Raw genomic sequence first — 17,380 nt, 5'->3', positions numbered from 1 at the left:
TATATAATTTCACCTCTCATTACATATAATCCCGCCACCCAAGGGGTGTGTGAGAATGCATGAGAATGCAATTCTGAGAAGTCTTGGTCAGTAGAAATTGACATACTCCTTCTATCTTACTGTTACTATCTTTATAGGGCCTTGTCAGATTCATTTCTTAAGAATTTATTTTTAATTATGTGTATGTGTTTGTGTTTGTACGTGAGTATGTGCATGTATGTGCCTTCACAGACCAAAGAAAGGAGTCAGAGCTTCTGGAGCAGAAGTTACAAGTATTTGTGTGCTGCCTCTAGTGGATGCTAAGAACTGAATTCAGATCCTCTGCAAAAGCAGAGCACACTTTATCCACTAAGTCATCTCTCCAGCCCTCTGTTAGATTCTTATTTACATATTTATCTCATTCATTTGATACTTGATCTGATTAAGGACAGAGAAAGTATCTCATTCATTGCCAAATACTTTGAGGCAAAGAACTCATTTATTAAATAAATTGAAATCTGTGGTGATAAGAATTACAGTTTCAGGAATGAACCGCATAACTGGCTATGGATAGTCATTAATCCAAGCTCTGATACTGCAAATGGAGAACAGACTCACATCGGTGAGGAATGCTGAGGTGTATGGTGCCAAGAATCCACGGGTGGCGTTTATATGTCTGCACCACCTCTTCTCTTACTTGGCAACTTTCTGGCCTACAGGAAATGACCAAAGACATTGCACCAAAAACAACACTCGAAGTCAAAAGGAGCCAGGGATCTTACATTCTGGGGGACTTCTTCAATGTTCCTTATCCTCAGTCTCAATTGCCCTATCTATAAAATAAAAAACAGTAAGTGGGTGGAAAGAGCTAAATAGAACTTTCGTCATTAAAGGCTTAGCAGAAAGCCTGGCATGTCGTCCTCAAACCACTGCGAGCAATGATAACCAACGTTAGTGAGGACTGCATCACTCTGGTGGATCGTAGTACCAAAGAAAATATTACATAAGCAAGTTTAGCCTTTGTCGGCATCCATATCTATACCAAAGCCTCTTCTCCCCACTAGATGTATTAATTTCCTTCTCTTTCATTCCCAGCATATGCCTCCAACACCATTCCATGATTCCTATTCTTGGACCAAGTTCATGAGAATGTGAGTTCTAAAGGGAGACAAATGTTTTTCTACTCAAATGTATAATAGTACCCTGTTCCTTCTAAATGGACCCAGATACTATAACCGAGGCATTTTCAACAGCGCAGAGATGATAATAATATTTAAGGGCAGGACTAGGCTAGTCATCTAGCTCAGTATATAATTCTCACAGTGCAGTGCTAGCTCCTGTCAATGACGATTCAATGTAGATAGGGTTCTTGCTCCCCTGCGATACCCACCATTCTTGCCTCTAAGAGTGAGCTCCAAGTGAACCATTTGTGCCAGCAAGTCAACTATCAGCTCAACATCCTGTAGACAGCAATGGAGGTTTAAGTTGTCATTGTGACTAGCAAGGGTCACTGCTGGTGGTCCATAGAGGCCCAGGGATACCACATATAACTAATAAATACATCCATAAAGAATCAGGCAGGGGAATAGGAAGCCAGAGCTGCAAGCCAATACTGAATCAACAATGAAAAGAACAGTTCCAACTCAGTTCCAACAGAGCCAACAGAGACTGGGTTATATTTGAATCAAAATTCACCACAGCGGGGGATTATCAGCTGTTCAGCTTTGAGTGCTGGATGTTTTTCTTGGAAAGTTAACTGAGAGAGCCAAGTGAGCCTGAGTTATATGGGAAGTGAGCTGTGCAGTTGCGAGGCTGGGATGGCTCGCCTGTCATCTGTGGGGTGGAAGCCATTGCAATTTTGCAAACCAAAGCCTAGGGACTTGCAGGAAGTCGCTTTATCACTTGATGTGCCTACCGTGGTGCTGAATCTAGGTGGCTCCCAGGGACGATCACCATGACTCTGTAAGATTTTACAGAGCCAAGAAAACTTGAGGACTTGCGGTATAATGAGCAGCCACCTAGGGTTCCTTCAGCAGCAGGTTCTAGAATTATAGCCTACCTGTAATAAGATCAGCTGGATGCATCTCAATCGCACCTGTAGGCAGGTGCTTATACTGCAGGTGTCTAAACCACCCATGAAGGACAAATGGGCACACTCTATTTTACTGGCAGTTATGTGAAAAAATGTCCACAGGGCTGGTTCTCATTATTGTCGCCCACAATTAACTAAAAGCAAAAGGGGGTAGCTGCAGGTCCCATGTCTTCCAGAGCAGACTGTAGAGAACAGTGAGAACCCGAGGACCCCATGGCAAAGGACTGCCAGGAGAAGCTGCTGATGTGGATGAGATTGCGTATTTCCATTTTAATGAGCTGAAAAACACAGGCAGCCTGCATTTGCAAAGAGAATCAGGGTGGTGTGGGGTATGCTGCCCAGAAACATTAAAACCCATGCTGTCTCAGCAGGACCAGGATGCAGCTCTTGATTCACACCCGTGGAACATTACTGCTGAGTTACAGATCTGTGGCTGTGTGTGGGGAGGCCTCCTGGGCTGTCCTTACTTCTGCATAATTCAAGATATAAAGACATTTTATTGCTGCTAAACTGTGTAAGAAGACCTAGGATGGAGAAATAGTTCTATACCTTCATTGTGAAAATCTCGAAAAAGACAAAAAAAAAAAAGACGTTTGCTTTCTTTATGAATGGCTTTAAGAAGTATCGTAGTACTGAATGGTTGGTTGTGAGTTGTCTGTGTTGCTACTAAAGCCGGCTCCATGCCCATCCCTGGCACTAAGCAGTCGTTCCCTGCCATCCCTAACAGCCCAAGGCAGGCACAATCCAGTGCCATCAAACTGCAGAAATAACTGTTAATGGAGAAATTAGGGTTACACCTTGAATCATGAATATGAGCAAGAGAATTTAGGTATTCAATATGTTGCTTCTTTTGTGGTAGTAGAGATCAAATGAAGAATCTGGCAATGCTAAGCAAGGGTTCTACCCCTGAGCTGCACCCCAGCCCAATAAGACAGAGGGAATGCAGCTAGTCTACATATGCATAGATATTCGTATCTAATAGTCCTCCCGCGGCCAGTGTTTTTGCTTTCCATAGCTTTTGTTACTCATGCTCCAATGTGGCACAAAAATATTAAATGGACAACTCCCGAAACGAATATTCCTTGAGTTTCAAAATGAGGGATGAAAGCTTGGTGTTCCAGCTGTGTCCTGACAAGAGAGTGAAGCACTGCGTCTAGGGTATCCATGCTGTATACGCCGCCTGCCCATTCATCACCCAGCAGTTATCTCAGTTACCAGATCAAGCATCACAGGAGTGTAGAGCTACTGTTTAAGTTAACCATTAGCAACAGACTCAAAGTGCATAGTGATGTTGACAATTCGGATGGGCCAAAGAGAATCCATAACGTACATTTCCTCAAGTGAAAAGGAAGGAAGCTCTCAACTAAAATAATAGGAAAAGAAATAAATGGATAATGATTTCACTAAGATCTATAATAAATCAAATAAGTGGGGTTTCTTTTTTTTTGAGAAGGAGAACAAGACCATATTTATATAATTTTTACAACTATATATTGTTAAAATTGTTCTAATTTATTTTTGGCAGTCTTTGTTAATCTCTTACCAGGTCTAATTTATAAACTAAGGTTTTCCTTAGTTATGTATATAGGAAAATAAATTGTATACAGGGCTTGGAAACACATGCCTTCAGGCAACCACCACGGTGCTTAGCTATGGACCTTTAATGAGACTTTGAGCCAGGCAAGGACTGGCAAATGGGCTATTTAGCTGATGCACAGAATGGAATGTCTGTCCAACAAAGAAGCTCTTCTAGGTAGAGGCTCTGAAGTCAGGCTGTCCAATCTTGGCTCCGATACTGGCTCACTCATAACCATGTGCTTGAGTAATTGCCTAATACCTTGTGAACTTGTAAGTTTCCTTATCTATAAAACTGCCATACCTCCCTCAGAGAACTGTTGGGAAGATTAGCCTACACGAGAAATACTGGTGGGCTGCATTGCAGGTTTCCAGTGAGAATATACAGTCAGCGCCGTAATCTCCAACTCTAAAAATAACAATGATCCAAACTACAAACCATCTTTGTGGACTGGGAACTGAAACCAGGGCCACCCATGCTGTGTAAATGATCTACTGAGCTCTCTCCAGACACTTTAGTAGAGGACTTTATGAACACTGACATGGCAAGCAAAAATTTGAATAAAAACATTAAAGATAATGTACAAAATTATCTTAGGCTATAAGATAAAGAGGAAACATAAGTTATTTTCATATTTAACTTGGTTCCCATCTCCATGATATCTTATTACATAGTTCATTAATAATAACAATAGCAATAATACATAAGTACACCCAAACCTTTAAAATCAGAAACCATTTTAGTTTCAAGTATTTTGAATAAAGGGATCCTCTGCTGTCCAAACTAAATTCATTATTCCACAAAGCAGAGATATCACTATATGTGCTGACTTTAAGGATCGAATGAGCTAATATAAGGAAAACATAAACTGTAAAGTTCTGCTCAGATTTAAACATCTATTGCTGTCTGCACAATCTGGCAGTAATTCATCTGCTTGACCTCATCTACCCCACATGCCTACTGTTTGCATTAGTTATGGAGTGGGTGGGAGGCATTCCTGAAAACAGTGATTTTTAATTCCTATCTCCAAGTAACATTATTTTGAGCAACCATGACACATTGGAATGAAAAATTAAATACAATAGTCAGAACTATAATGAAAAAGTATTCAAATCAATATGTCATAAAAACCTATAGAGGGAAGAAGAAAATGCTTGAGTGCTTCACACCCGCTAAATTCCATATGTCTATGAAAGACCATCCAGGGTATTATACTGATTGAAAGTATCCTCCAAAGGCTGATGTGCTGAAGCCTTGACTGACAGAATGCTTAGGTGGGACTCTGGGAAAATGATTATATTGAAGCATACATACTGCATTAGATAGATGGATTAATGCATTGTCAGAGTCAGGACTGAGCAGAGCCTCTTGAGGCTGTGTTAACTTTGGAAGTTGGAGTCTCACTGAGGAAAAGAGTCACCGAGAGCAGGCCTTTGAAATCTCTCTCCTAGTCCCTGTTTCCAGCCCCCATAAGCGAGTAGCCTGGTCTATTCCATATTCCAGCTGCCACACTGGTCTGTCTCAAGGCAAGATCATGGTGATGAGGCTAGCTGACAGCTGACTGCAGCTTCTGGATCTAGGAGCCCAAACCAAGTCAAATCCTTTCCCCCTTTTGTCGTTTGTGTCTGGTTTCTGTCCCAGCAACTAATGAATGACCCACAGGCTGTTCCCTGGGATGGGTGGAGAAGAACTAGGAGGCCGTAGGTAAGAATCCACCCAAGACTGTGGAAGTCAGAGATGGGCAGGAGGACAAGGGTACAGGAAGTAATGAGATACACATGGGACACAGGGACAGCAGCCCAAGAGAAAGCAACATGTGAGAACAAAGAAGGCTGGAAAAAAGAAAAACAAAACAAAAAACAGGGGCCTGGTGTTTTCTTTAGCAAGAGAAGGGAGATTCAGAGCCCAGGAGGTGGAAGTCAGTGCAGCAACGAGGTGTGCATGAGTATTTGTCTAATGCTGAGGGTATCTAAGCTGCAGACATTCACTTTTAAAACAACTTATATTAACCTCATGTCTCTCTCTCTTTGTGTGTCTCTCTCTCTTTTTCCAGGAATCTTTTCAGAGGAGTAATTTCTTGGCACTTAATTACTAGTATTTAACCAATTCAACAGTTTTTTTTTCCTTTAACGGCCATTAGGCTTCTATTACAATATTATACATTCTAATCAATTGCGGTTTTCTGCAAAGGTCCTCATTGTCAGTCTCCTCAAAGCAAAGTTTATCTGGACTATTAGACATTCTCTGTGCTCTGGTTGCACCAAATTAGATTAATTATTTATACCTGAGGCTTACTGCTTCAGCACGTGGGCACCTCACTTCACACTTCTCTAGTCAATTATTAAGAGTCTTATTTCTCTCTCTCTCTCTCTCTCTCTCTCTCTCTCTCTCTCTCTCTCTCTCTCAAATAAAATCCTCATTTCATAGTCTGTTTGATTGAGGTTAAACACAAGTCTGGCAACCCTTATCATAAAAAGTCCAATATCATAGCTTCTCTTCTAGGTTTTACGCTGGCAAGCACATTAGTAACAAAGGACCCATTCAATCAGAATATTCTCACAGGGGAGAAGAGCAAGGGGCTCCTCACTTATAATCGGCTGGGTACCAATCTGAGTAGAATTATCAAGATGATGGGAAACCACAGATAATGCACAGATCTTCACAAGTATGCATCAGGAATAACTAGAAATAGGAAAAGGGACATTCTGAGTTTTCAGTTCCTCACCCCCTAATTTTTTTTAACAAAGAAAGAGATATTCAGATTAGCCTTAGATTCAGATACTTGTGTTTCTCCAAACTTGTCCTTCTGATAGCATCCTTAAAGTAATAAGACAAGACACACAGTGAATTGCTCAGATTCTTTGTTATGCTCGTCAATTCTTCTGAAAAGGACATGGCCTAAGAATGTCAATCCTGCCCAGAACCTTCAGGAGGGCTGAAGAGCCAGTTTAGGTTGCTATGCAGACAGAAGCAACAACAAACACAGCATGGGGTAAGAACAGTTAGCAACAGCATGGAGTCTGAATACACTGCACATAACACCACCAGGAGTCTTGGAAGAGGTGCATTCGTCTGGATCTTTGAAAAGCTGGGAACGCAGACCACATACTCCAGTGAGAAATTCCACTCCTCACTTGTCACCTCTCCATCTTATCCTCCCAAGATGGAGAGCTGACCACAACCGTGACTAGATGACCACTTTCTTGAGTTTTATTTTAGACAAGTGAAACTTCAAATGAAATCCCAAACACCAGCAAAACTTGGCGAAAGTCTGAGGAGATTGTGCTTAACAAGGCTACATAAGCCATCCTTGATTTCTAGAAAGGCAGTTCAGAAACAATTTCCTTTCTTTAACCTCTTTCTATCCATCACTGCTTAGTCTGGTGTCTGTCTCCTGCCCAGTTCAATAGGACTTTATCAAAGAGAAGCAGTTCATTCTGTTCATGGCCACCAGTCAATGGCCGACCCTGCTTGGTGCTGAGCCCAAATTACAAATTCTCCTCCTCAACATTGCATTGATGTCATGGCTTCAACAAGCCTCTTGACCTTGACTTTTCTAATCCCAATATCATTTTTGACCCCTTGGTGAGATTAAAAATCAGAAATAGTTCCTGGAAGGCAATGCCTCGGGGCTAGAATCTGTCTGCTCCTTACCTTTAGAGCCTTAATTCTCAAAGACACTGAATTATTTTGAGCAGGCTGTTTACCTTGATGTGAACAGAATTAGCCCCAGACACTAAGCCTTTATGGCAAGTTTTATTGTCCAAGGCAAATATAACCTGTTAAGATTTATAGGCTTTATTAACAGCAATAACCATTTTTATAGCCAGCATCAGTAAATCAGGGTTTATTGAGAACTCTACAATTTTAATCTGTAGAAAACCATTAAAATGTCGGATTTTCATTGGACATAATTTCTTACTTTTATGAAAGATAGATTTTTCATTTAATTGGGCAGTATAAAACAAGTGCAGTGTGGGATAATGAATTGTTTTTGAAAAGAAGAAAACAACAAGTGTCCACCACTAAAGTTGCTATCTTTAGTCACAACTGTCCCAAGGTTAATGTTAGGAGTAATTGTGATGGTTATATACGTTCTAATCCATGCAGCAATTAGGACGAAATCCTCAAATCTGGAATAGCAAGAGGTATCATCAGTTCATTTTTCAGGTTTTTCCTAAGAACCAATGTATTAATTTCATTTAAGTTATGTCTAAATAAGTCTGGTGATGGCATTCAAGTTTACAGTAAGCAACTGAATAGCATTTTACTAACAGTAAATCACTTTCACTAATACATTGCAGGGGAGGGGTAGTAAACAAAGTGGCCTTCGTCAGTAAACATTTAATTTCTCCACGGGCTACATAACAAAAGAAGGAAGAAGGGAAACTTTTCAAGGTGCCCTTCTATTGGGAAATGCCAACTCTGTGATGGTTTAGAATGAGGGCTTTCTCAGCAACCCTATTAATGCTCAGAGCAGTGTATTGCAGGAGACTCAACTTTGATCTAGTTCCCTGATTACAGCAGGACTCTACTTCCCTTTCTGAGGTTCAAGGATTCCTCATGTTTTAAAAGCAATGAAGTAGGGACTGAGGAGAAAGATTGTAGACACAGTGCTTGCCAGGCAAGGGTAGGGAGATGAGTTTCATCCACAGAATGTATGTAAAAATAATCTGGTTGTGGTGGCACAACACTTGTCTTTCCAGAGTTTATGGAGGTAGAAATGGGGAGCTCTTTGGAGCTTGCTGACAATCAGACTACCCAGGCAGGACCAGGCCAATGAGAGACCCTGGCTCAAAAAATAAAGTAGATATTACCTGAGAAACAACATCCCTTTCCTCCACATTTATGCATTTGCATATTTGCATACACATATAAACACATGCACATACAACACAAATCAATAATAAAATATAAATATAAAAGAACCACAAACAGCAATATCTGCTGTTAATTTAGTTTTAGAAATTGCACTAAATATTTTGCATTTTTTTTCCTTTTTTGACTCCGAGCAATCCTACAAAGAAATATTGTTTTGTTTTGGTTTTTCCCACTGAGGATTCTGAGCTTGAGGGTAGCTGGTGACCTGTCATAGCAGTCAGTCAGCATGACAGAATCCAAGTGAGCATTCAGTTCCAAGGGCCATGATGCCCCCCATTGCTGTACCATGCTGAGAGTCTTTGATCTGTCCTCCCAGTTCCACAGCACATCTACGAACACCAGGGCCAGAACCCTCTGATCCGTACTTCACATTGTGCCCCTTAGAGCAAATGCCAGTCGTTTCTGACAGCTCCTCTTGTTGAGGGCATGACCCAACAGGAAAAACAACAGTGAGTATGAAGCTACTCTACAGGTTCTTCTTCTCCTTCAATGCCTGTTCAAGCTCACTGTGGGCATTCTATTCCTCCCTTACAGCTTATGAAACCTGTCTCCTTCCACCGAGGACAGTTCCTACCGTGTTATGTCCCAGGCTCCTTGACCCTCAGTTCTGGACCCTCCACCTCTCTGTACTCTGGTCTTTGTTCCACTACCAGGTTACTGTTTCAGACACACAGCGCATGCACAGCAGATCCAGGGTCATGGGTAGAATGTCTGGGAACATTGTAGGTAGGTCTGCTCTCACTGACTCAGGGCTCTCAGGCTTCAGAAAGGCTTAGGGAAACCTCCTAAGTATATGGCCCTAAGAACCAAACAACAACAACAAAAGAAACCCACAGAAAACTAGAACAGCAAAAACAACTCCAGGAAGGACAGTTCAGCTCTGAACTTCAGCGTTAGTGTCAAGTCTTGACTAATAATCTGAAAGATCTGATCCAGTTATTATAAGACAGTCTTGAAAATCCTGTATTGTTCTAGTAATTCAAAATCTTTAAACACAGTGTTTGGAGTAGGAACATGCCCCATTAGTGGAGGCTTTATAGTCTAAAACAAACCACATATTTTGATCAAGTAGATGAGTTGGTTGCTAAGACTATTTTGAGAAAGGTCATGGTATTAATGCATGTCTTCTGCAAAGGAGACTCAGCTATGCCCCAGAGTGACTTGCAGTAAACTCAGAGGGAGATTACCTAGGCCACTGAGGGACAAATTCCCGTGATGGATCAGTGTCCCAGAAAGCACATTTCCCTTCAGTGAAGACACCACATGTCCTGCAGCAGGCTCAGGACAGGAACCAACTATTGGTGTGAGATAGCACCTGGCCTGCTGTGGGTCAAAAACTGTGGTAGTTTGAATGAGAATGGCCCCCATAGCCTCATAGATATGAATAATTGGTTATCAAAAGTAAAACTATTTGAAAGGATTAAGAGGTATGGTTTTGTTGGAGGAAGTATGTTCCCGAGGGTGGGCTTTGAGGTTCCAAAATAATCCATTCCAAACCCAGAGTCTCCCTCTTCCTGCTGTCTGTGGATGTAGAACTCTCAGCTGCTTTCCTAGTACGATATCCATCCGCATGCTGCCTTGTCCTCCACATGATGACATGGACTTAAACCTCTGAAACTAAGAAAAGCCCCAATTAAATGTTTTTCTTTTAGGAGATTTGCTGTGATCAGGATGTTTGTTTACTGCCATAGAATACTAAGACAATAACTATGACAGTACTTCACAATGTTAATCACACGACTGACCAGTTTCCAAACACAGTACCATAGCGTTCACTATAGGACCCTCTTTTCACTATGAGATCAAACAAGTATGTTCTCTGATCTGAAGAGCAGTCAACAGACACTGGCAGAGATGTCCACCCTGGGAGACCAGAGCAGTGCAGATAGACAGACATAGCCACCATTCTTTCCCTTTGCTATCTTTCTTCTTCCAGAATCCCTTCCACACACAAAAGATACAGACATATGAGACAATAATATCTACCTGTGTTACTGATGAAAATCAAAGGAGCTGTGAGTGCTGGGCTCAGACTCTTGTAGTTCAATTGTCATTTCTTTAAGTCAAGGGGGATGCTTCCCTGAATCAAGGTGGTGCTAGAAATGATGGCCTGGGCGGTGCATCAGTCCACTTACCCACAAGAGAAACTTCCCCATAGCCACCTCCAATACAAAACCAAGGAAACAAAAGCCCTGGTCCCTCTTACTCCAGAATCAGTTTGTAATCATCCTCCAGTCCACACTGCTTCATAACACAGACTTGTAACTCGTTTCAGCTGCCTTAACTCTAAAATATACTTTACAAACTCTATATTATTCAAACAAAAATTGGAAAGCATACTGGGCTGAATAAGGATTCCATTTCTCTTTTCATTTGAATGTTGAGTCTTTACAAATGTTTGTGACCCATAAAATTAACATAAGGCTATAATGGATTTGGAGCAGAACACAGTCTACTGGGTGGTATTTTTATAAAGACAGGAAGATTCAGATCCCCAGTGATAAAGAAAGGAGGCCACATAGAGGTAGAGGCAGACACTGAAGTGATGTGTCTACAGCTAAAGAGACCAGGGATTGTTCTCAAGCCACAGAAGTAGAAAACAAACCTACGACAGATTCCCTTTTAGCATTCCAGGAGAAAATGATCTGCCAACGTGGACTTCCAGCTCCGACCTCAAAACACTATCACTCTAAGCTTTATGGGTTGTGGTTATTTGTGATATGAATTGTGGGAAATGAATTAAGGAAGTAAATAGCTCTGGTTTTCAAAAGCACAGGAAGGTAAGTACCACGAAATAAACTACATATTCTCCCTTCTTTTCTACCTCTTCCAAACACTCTTCTTAATGGCTTTGAGTAGCCCTGCTTTGCTCATTGGGGTTGCAGCTGAAAGCACCATCTGAAGCAAATGAACTGGGAGAATGGACTCAACACTGGCTACAGGATACACCTTATTTCACTTGCAGGACAGGAACTTAGGTCAGGAAGATGGAGGGTTATGCACTGCAGCATTGAGTCAAGTCTAATATTTTTAAGCATACAACCAGACAGGGGAGCTGCTTGCTTCTAGATGGCAGCCACCTGCACAGGAATCCTCCACCAAGCCTGCACAGTGTAGGAGCCCGCCTTGACTATGAAGATGCTTCAGCCATGTGTGAGGGTGTATGCCGAGACTTTCACAGCCTGCTACACTTTGCCTGGGGATGTCACCTTATTAGATTATTTACCCTGTTTGGTTCCATTTCTTTTTCCTGTTTTGATCCATGCCTTCCAAATACAGATGGGGAATGTTCTAGTCATTTGCTGCTAGTACCTAGTACCAAATAGAAACGACAATCTACTCACGAGTCTGACAGGCACTCCAATTCCCATTGACAGAGACAAGAAACTAGGCTCACTCCTATCCAACAAATATTGAGCATCTTGGTGAGAGAAGCCCTTTTGGGTCTGTAAGAATTAACTTCTTTCTTGACAAATAAAATGTATGTATGTACAATTGCATGTGGATATGAGCATGTGCATGTTGTTAAGAAATGTGTATTTATAGTGGCATGGCTAAACTGAGCTAATATGTCCATTAGCTGACATGCTTATTATGTTCTTATGAGAACACTGAAAGTCTATTATATCAATTTTCAAGAGCACAATCATTGTTATTAACGGCAGTAGCCATGCTGCCCAACAGGGCTTTTGAACCTATTCCTCTCAAATGAAATCCTGTATCCTTTGACTTCCCACCAACTCTTGATAGCCACTACTCTACAGGGAGCTTTATGTTCTCGGTCTCTACAGGGAAACAAAATCATGCAGTAACTAATCATCTTTCCCCTGTGACATGTGACATGTCAGAGAGGCTCATGCATGTTTGTTAGGAATAGAATGGCATCGTTTCTAAAGGCTGAAGGGTACTGATGTCACATTACATGAACCGTATTACCGTTCTCTGTTCATCTGCCGACAGACATGGGCTGACTCCATATATCTGCTACTATGACTAGTGTTCAGAAAATGAAGAGGTGTAGATGCCTTGTAGGTATCCTAACTTCATTTTTTTAGATATATGTCCCATAGTGAAATTCTGGGTCACATAGCAGTCATATCTATATATCTATATCTATCTATCTATCTATCTATCTATCTATCTATCTATCTATCTATTTATATTTTTTGAGTAACTTCTTTAGTTTTTTCCCTGATGGCTGAACTAAATTTACCTCTTTACCACCAGTATGCAAGAAATCCATTTTCTTCATATCTTTGCCATTATTTATCACTTCCTTCTTTTTGGTAACAGCCGTGTGAGTACGTTTCATTTTCTGACACAGGGATGAATGACACACACACAAGATCTGCTTATACAAGTTCAGTTCCAGTAGGACAACAGAGAACAATCAAGGCTGATACAGTATGAGTGACAAGAGATAAAGAGAAAAAAGGAAGGGAGAGGAACTGAGAGGGGTACGTGTGATGGGTGAGGGTGACATTTTCCAGAGTGTCCACAGCCATCCACATTAAGCAGGTGATGTTTGCATAGGCCCTAAAAGAAGAATTACTGAGATGGTCACTAAAGAGACCTGAGGTGGAAGTGTGGCTGGTGCATCTGGGAAAACGAGAGGAAGAAGGGGCGGCTGCAGAGCAGTACATACAGAAGACTGGATGTGGTAACAGAAGGACCATTTGCTGGACCCTGTAAGGCAGAAGCATGCGCATTTCCCACGAGTACTTCAGAGACCCCCCAAGAGATGTGGAAGAGAGACCGTATACGGCTGTGAGGCCTTTGTAAGGTCAGTGATCTGATATTGGTTTTCCCGCCTCTCAAAGGCCAAGGCTGTACCAGGGAAACAACTAAGCTTCCCCCGGCCATGAAAATCGACTCCTAGACATCTAAATATAGAACTTCTTGCAGGTAGAATGCTAACAGTGGGAATCAGCGTCTTTCTCACCTGGGCCTACCTTCCGTTTGCAGGGTCTGCAGAGGCTGCATGCATCTGTGCTGAGCTATTTGTAAGGTGGGACTCTCAAAGGTGGGCAAGGAAGCTGCAGAGGATGATATGCATGGCGGGGAGACCCATGGGAACACAGGAAGCCCTAAGCAACATGACACAGCCTCTTATGAATAGAGTGCCTGCTTACGGGATGGGACATACAAAATTGCTGGATGTAAGAAAGTGGCAGAAGATTAATATCTTTTTGTTCTACATTAAGTAAAAATTTAAAAATAAGCATTTTCATTTCTAATTATTTCATATCATGCATGGTGTGCTCACTTCAATTTTCAAGTCCGTTTACTTCATTTCTGCAAACCATCTGAGCCTGAGTAGCATCCATCCAGCAGGATTTCTGCCTAAATATGCAAGTGTGTGTGGGTATGTGTGTGCGTGCACATGTGTGTTCATTCCCTCACTTCCTTTGTTCTTTCCTAGTACAAATAATACAGGTATTTTAGCAAAGACAGAAGACAGATGTTTCTGATTTTCTTTTTCTTTGTTTCTGTTTTTCCTCTTTAAAGTCTTTCTGTTTCTCACTGAAGGAACTACAGGTTCCTAGATTCATACTGAAGAGTCATGGCTGGAATAGTTATTGCTGAATACAGGATAATGGTATACCTTTATTTTCTAAAATCCTGTGAACAATAGCCTTCCTGCTCACTCTTAGGTTTGCTCCCAGTAATTACATTACTAGTCAATTAAAACATGTGTTAAGAGTGAGCAAGGACTCAGAAAGCCTTCAGTGTGATCCTAGGCCACTCCTGGTCAAACATATGTTTCCTAGTATGCTGAGGGGGCGGGGATTCTAGGAAACATGTCTGGATTCCAAAGCCATGGTGACTCTGGATTCTAGGTGCTCACAGTGGCTGCACTGTATACCATAGCCACACAGAGACTGTAGCATACCAGATGTTCAGAAGATGCTTGATCTGTAAGCAAGTGAAGAATGAACAGACACTAACTATTCCATCTCCAGGCACATTTCCAGGCAGTGCTCCTTGTTAATGAACAGAGGGGTCCCACAGGCACTGTACAAAACAGGCAGTCCTAACACAACACAGGGTTGTGTCCTCGGAATCAAGAGCATAGCCTAGCAAGAACTGTATGTCAATCAGAATGTTGCAAGAGGCAAGTTTCATCCCCAGCTTTCCCTACCATGACTTCTTCACTATGTCTTGCAAGGGAGACCAGACAGCAAGAATGGCAGGCCTAGGCTCTTTCATTCCTCTTGGCCACATGGGTTTCTGTCCTTTCATTGAAGACAGGCCTGACTCCTCATAGTGGAGTCCTTCTTACCTCTGCTGCAGGGACTCCCTCTGGCGGGCGGCAATGCAACACAATCATGCCTTCAATAGGCACCTCCCTGCCTTGTGGATCTTGTTCAAAGTTTTTCCGCAGATCTGCAAAGAAGCACAAGACAATGTGTATGCCACTTTGAGCTAGGACTGGTGTTACTCACACACGGCCCCAATACAATAAAACAGCGAGCTTCATGTCAAAAGTTAGATATACACAAATATGTCACTCTCTGACACTTCAGAGTCTCGCTTTTCCAATACTCATAAATGCATCTGAAACATACCTTAGCAAAACAGTTTCACCACCATATGGTTATGAAGGAAGAAAAACTATTAGGAGACGAGAAAAAAATCCTCATAATTTCATGAATGTTTGCCAGCTTTATCTGTTCAGCATCCAATGAAACACTTGGCCTAATAAATTACTGTCCTCAGCCATTATGAAGTTGAGATGCACATGATTATTTTTTTGTTCGCTGAAGAATACATTATTAATCTGTAACCTCTGTCATTCCTTTAACCCTCTGGGGAGCTGTAGAAGACAGTAATAGAGTGAGATCACCTATTAGTCTTTTTATTTGTAACAAGGGAGAAAGGGCCATTGCCAGTCACAACAAAAGTCCATAACCTACCCAACCGGACATATAATTAAGAAACGCAAGGCCCTCTAGTCAAGCAGCCATGCTGGGTACGCAGGGCAGTGCCCTTCACACAGGGCTCCGGGCACTTTGCAAACAAGCCGCACTATTAACCTTTTACACATGGAGAGGTGACACTTGTGGAGGTTAATTGGCTTGCCAGTGGTCACAGAACGCATCAGTGCCAGTGAGAGGGGAAAACTCATCTGCTTCCTGACACTCAGCCGGACTGCCAACCAGCGCAGCCTGCTAGGAGAAGAGGCCAGTGCAGCCCGGAGAGCGCCAGCTTCATTTGCATAGCTTTCTCCTCCTTTGCCTTTGTAAAGGGTAGGCAGCTGGCCCTGGCTCCAGGGGAGGTGTCAGCACAACCCTCTGATGCTCTTCGTGAACAAGGTAATTCTCCTGTCACCTGGATGCACAGGACAGCCAAGCCAGGGAAGGTTGTCTAGAATCCCTCCTCCATGAAAAGCATTGTCTCCTCCCTCCTCGACAATGTCTTCTTTCTTCAAATGGAGTATCTCAAATTATAGGCTGTGGATTTATTGATTTAATTTTCTTCGGTGCTTACAATCACATGAAATATGTCCTCTGTAAAGAGCAGAGCTCCAGAAACAGTTACATCTTTATAAATTGTATAAATACATTAAACTTGCTTTTAGCAAGTCAAAAAACACTCGATGAATAACTAGTTCAGCCATGCACATATTCACTTCTCTCTGAATGCTTTCGCTCCCAGAGATGAACAGCATCTGTATATTCAGAGGGCTTTTCACATCTCTGGAATGGAAATCCTCCTTCTCATTCTTTGCTGTCCAAAATTGAGTTCTAGAGGCAGCTTCCTTATGTCCAAGGTCTTTAAATTGCCCTAGTGGCTCAGATCTCCAGACTCTCCGTGTAATGTACTCACAAAACTGCCAACAAAAGCAAGGCACAAAGGGAGTGAGTAAGTCCAGAGTTGGAAGTCAGTTTGAAGCACAATCCCACTGCAGGACAGGTTTTGATGTCATTCAAGAGTTGCTGAGCTGAAACTATCATTCAAGAAGGGCCTCACTACTCAGAATTATTTCAAAACTCATCTACAGGAATGAAAAGGGAGTTCAACAGCCAAGATGCCAGGGTGGAAAGAGCTGTCAGGTGGATGGCATGATTACTGTGTTGTCCTCCCCATTACTTCTCACCTCCTTGGTCAATTTACTTGCTGACAGGCATCTTATCCAGTGCTAGCAGATGATTATCTGAGTTTTGTTATCGTTAATTCTCTATGTTTAACCAAGTAAGCCACAAAAATATAGCAGCAGGAATTTCAATACATTCTTCTGATAATGCTTCTTGTCTTTACCCAGCACAAATGAAAATGGTAATTGTGGTGTTTGAAAAGGAATGACTCCCTTTGACGCATGTGTTTGAATGCTTGGCCCATAGTGAGTGGCACTATTAGGTAGGGTGGCAGATCTAGATGTAGAACTCTCAGCTCCTTCCCCAGCGCCATGTCTGCCTGCACACCGCCATAGGATAATGGTCTAAACCTGTGAAGCTGTAAGACAGCCCCGTTAAAATGTTTTCCTTTTTAAGAGTTGCCTGTTATGGTGTCTCTTTACAGCAATAAAATCCTAACTATGACAGCAATAAATGGCTACCCGTACTTTATACTAACTACATCATCAGGCAGAAAGACAACCTCAATGAGGCCATTTTTCCTCCAATGGAATACTCTTCACTAACACTGGGATCTGTATTAGGTGATCTCTAGCAGATTTCATATGGAAGAATCAGATCCAAGTGAGGACCAAGTTATCCTGCTTTGGCATCCCAATAATACTTGTAATCATTTGAAGAGTCTGTCAGGAAATGCTTTATCACTCTCCAAGGTGCAGATAAAAAACTAAAGATAGAGGAACATCCGGTAAAGGCAGATAAAGTCTGCAAGGA

General features: G+C 41.9%; 1 protein-coding gene across 5 annotated transcripts in view; it reads right to left on the bottom strand.

The window, feature by feature from the left end:
- Positions 1 to 17,380, bottom strand: part of Unc5d (unc-5 netrin receptor D) — a 522,183-nt gene that overhangs the window by 182,212 nt on the left and 322,591 nt on the right. For all 5 annotated transcript variants that reach the window (XM_057752764.1, XM_057752765.1, XM_057752766.1 and 2 more), the window contains exon 4: positions 14,812 to 14,915. In XM_057752764.1, the coding sequence (XP_057608747.1) occupies positions 14,812 to 14,915 (104 nt within the window). The remainder of the gene's footprint in view (positions 1 to 14,811; positions 14,916 to 17,380) is intronic.

Source organism: Chionomys nivalis, chromosome 20 (assembly GCF_950005125.1).
Source record: "Chionomys nivalis chromosome 20, mChiNiv1.1, whole genome shotgun sequence".
Lineage (NCBI taxonomy): Eukaryota > Metazoa > Chordata > Mammalia > Rodentia > Cricetidae > Chionomys > Chionomys nivalis.
The sequence above is the reverse complement of the archived record's forward strand: the minus strand, read 5'-3'. Positions and strand labels throughout refer to the sequence as shown.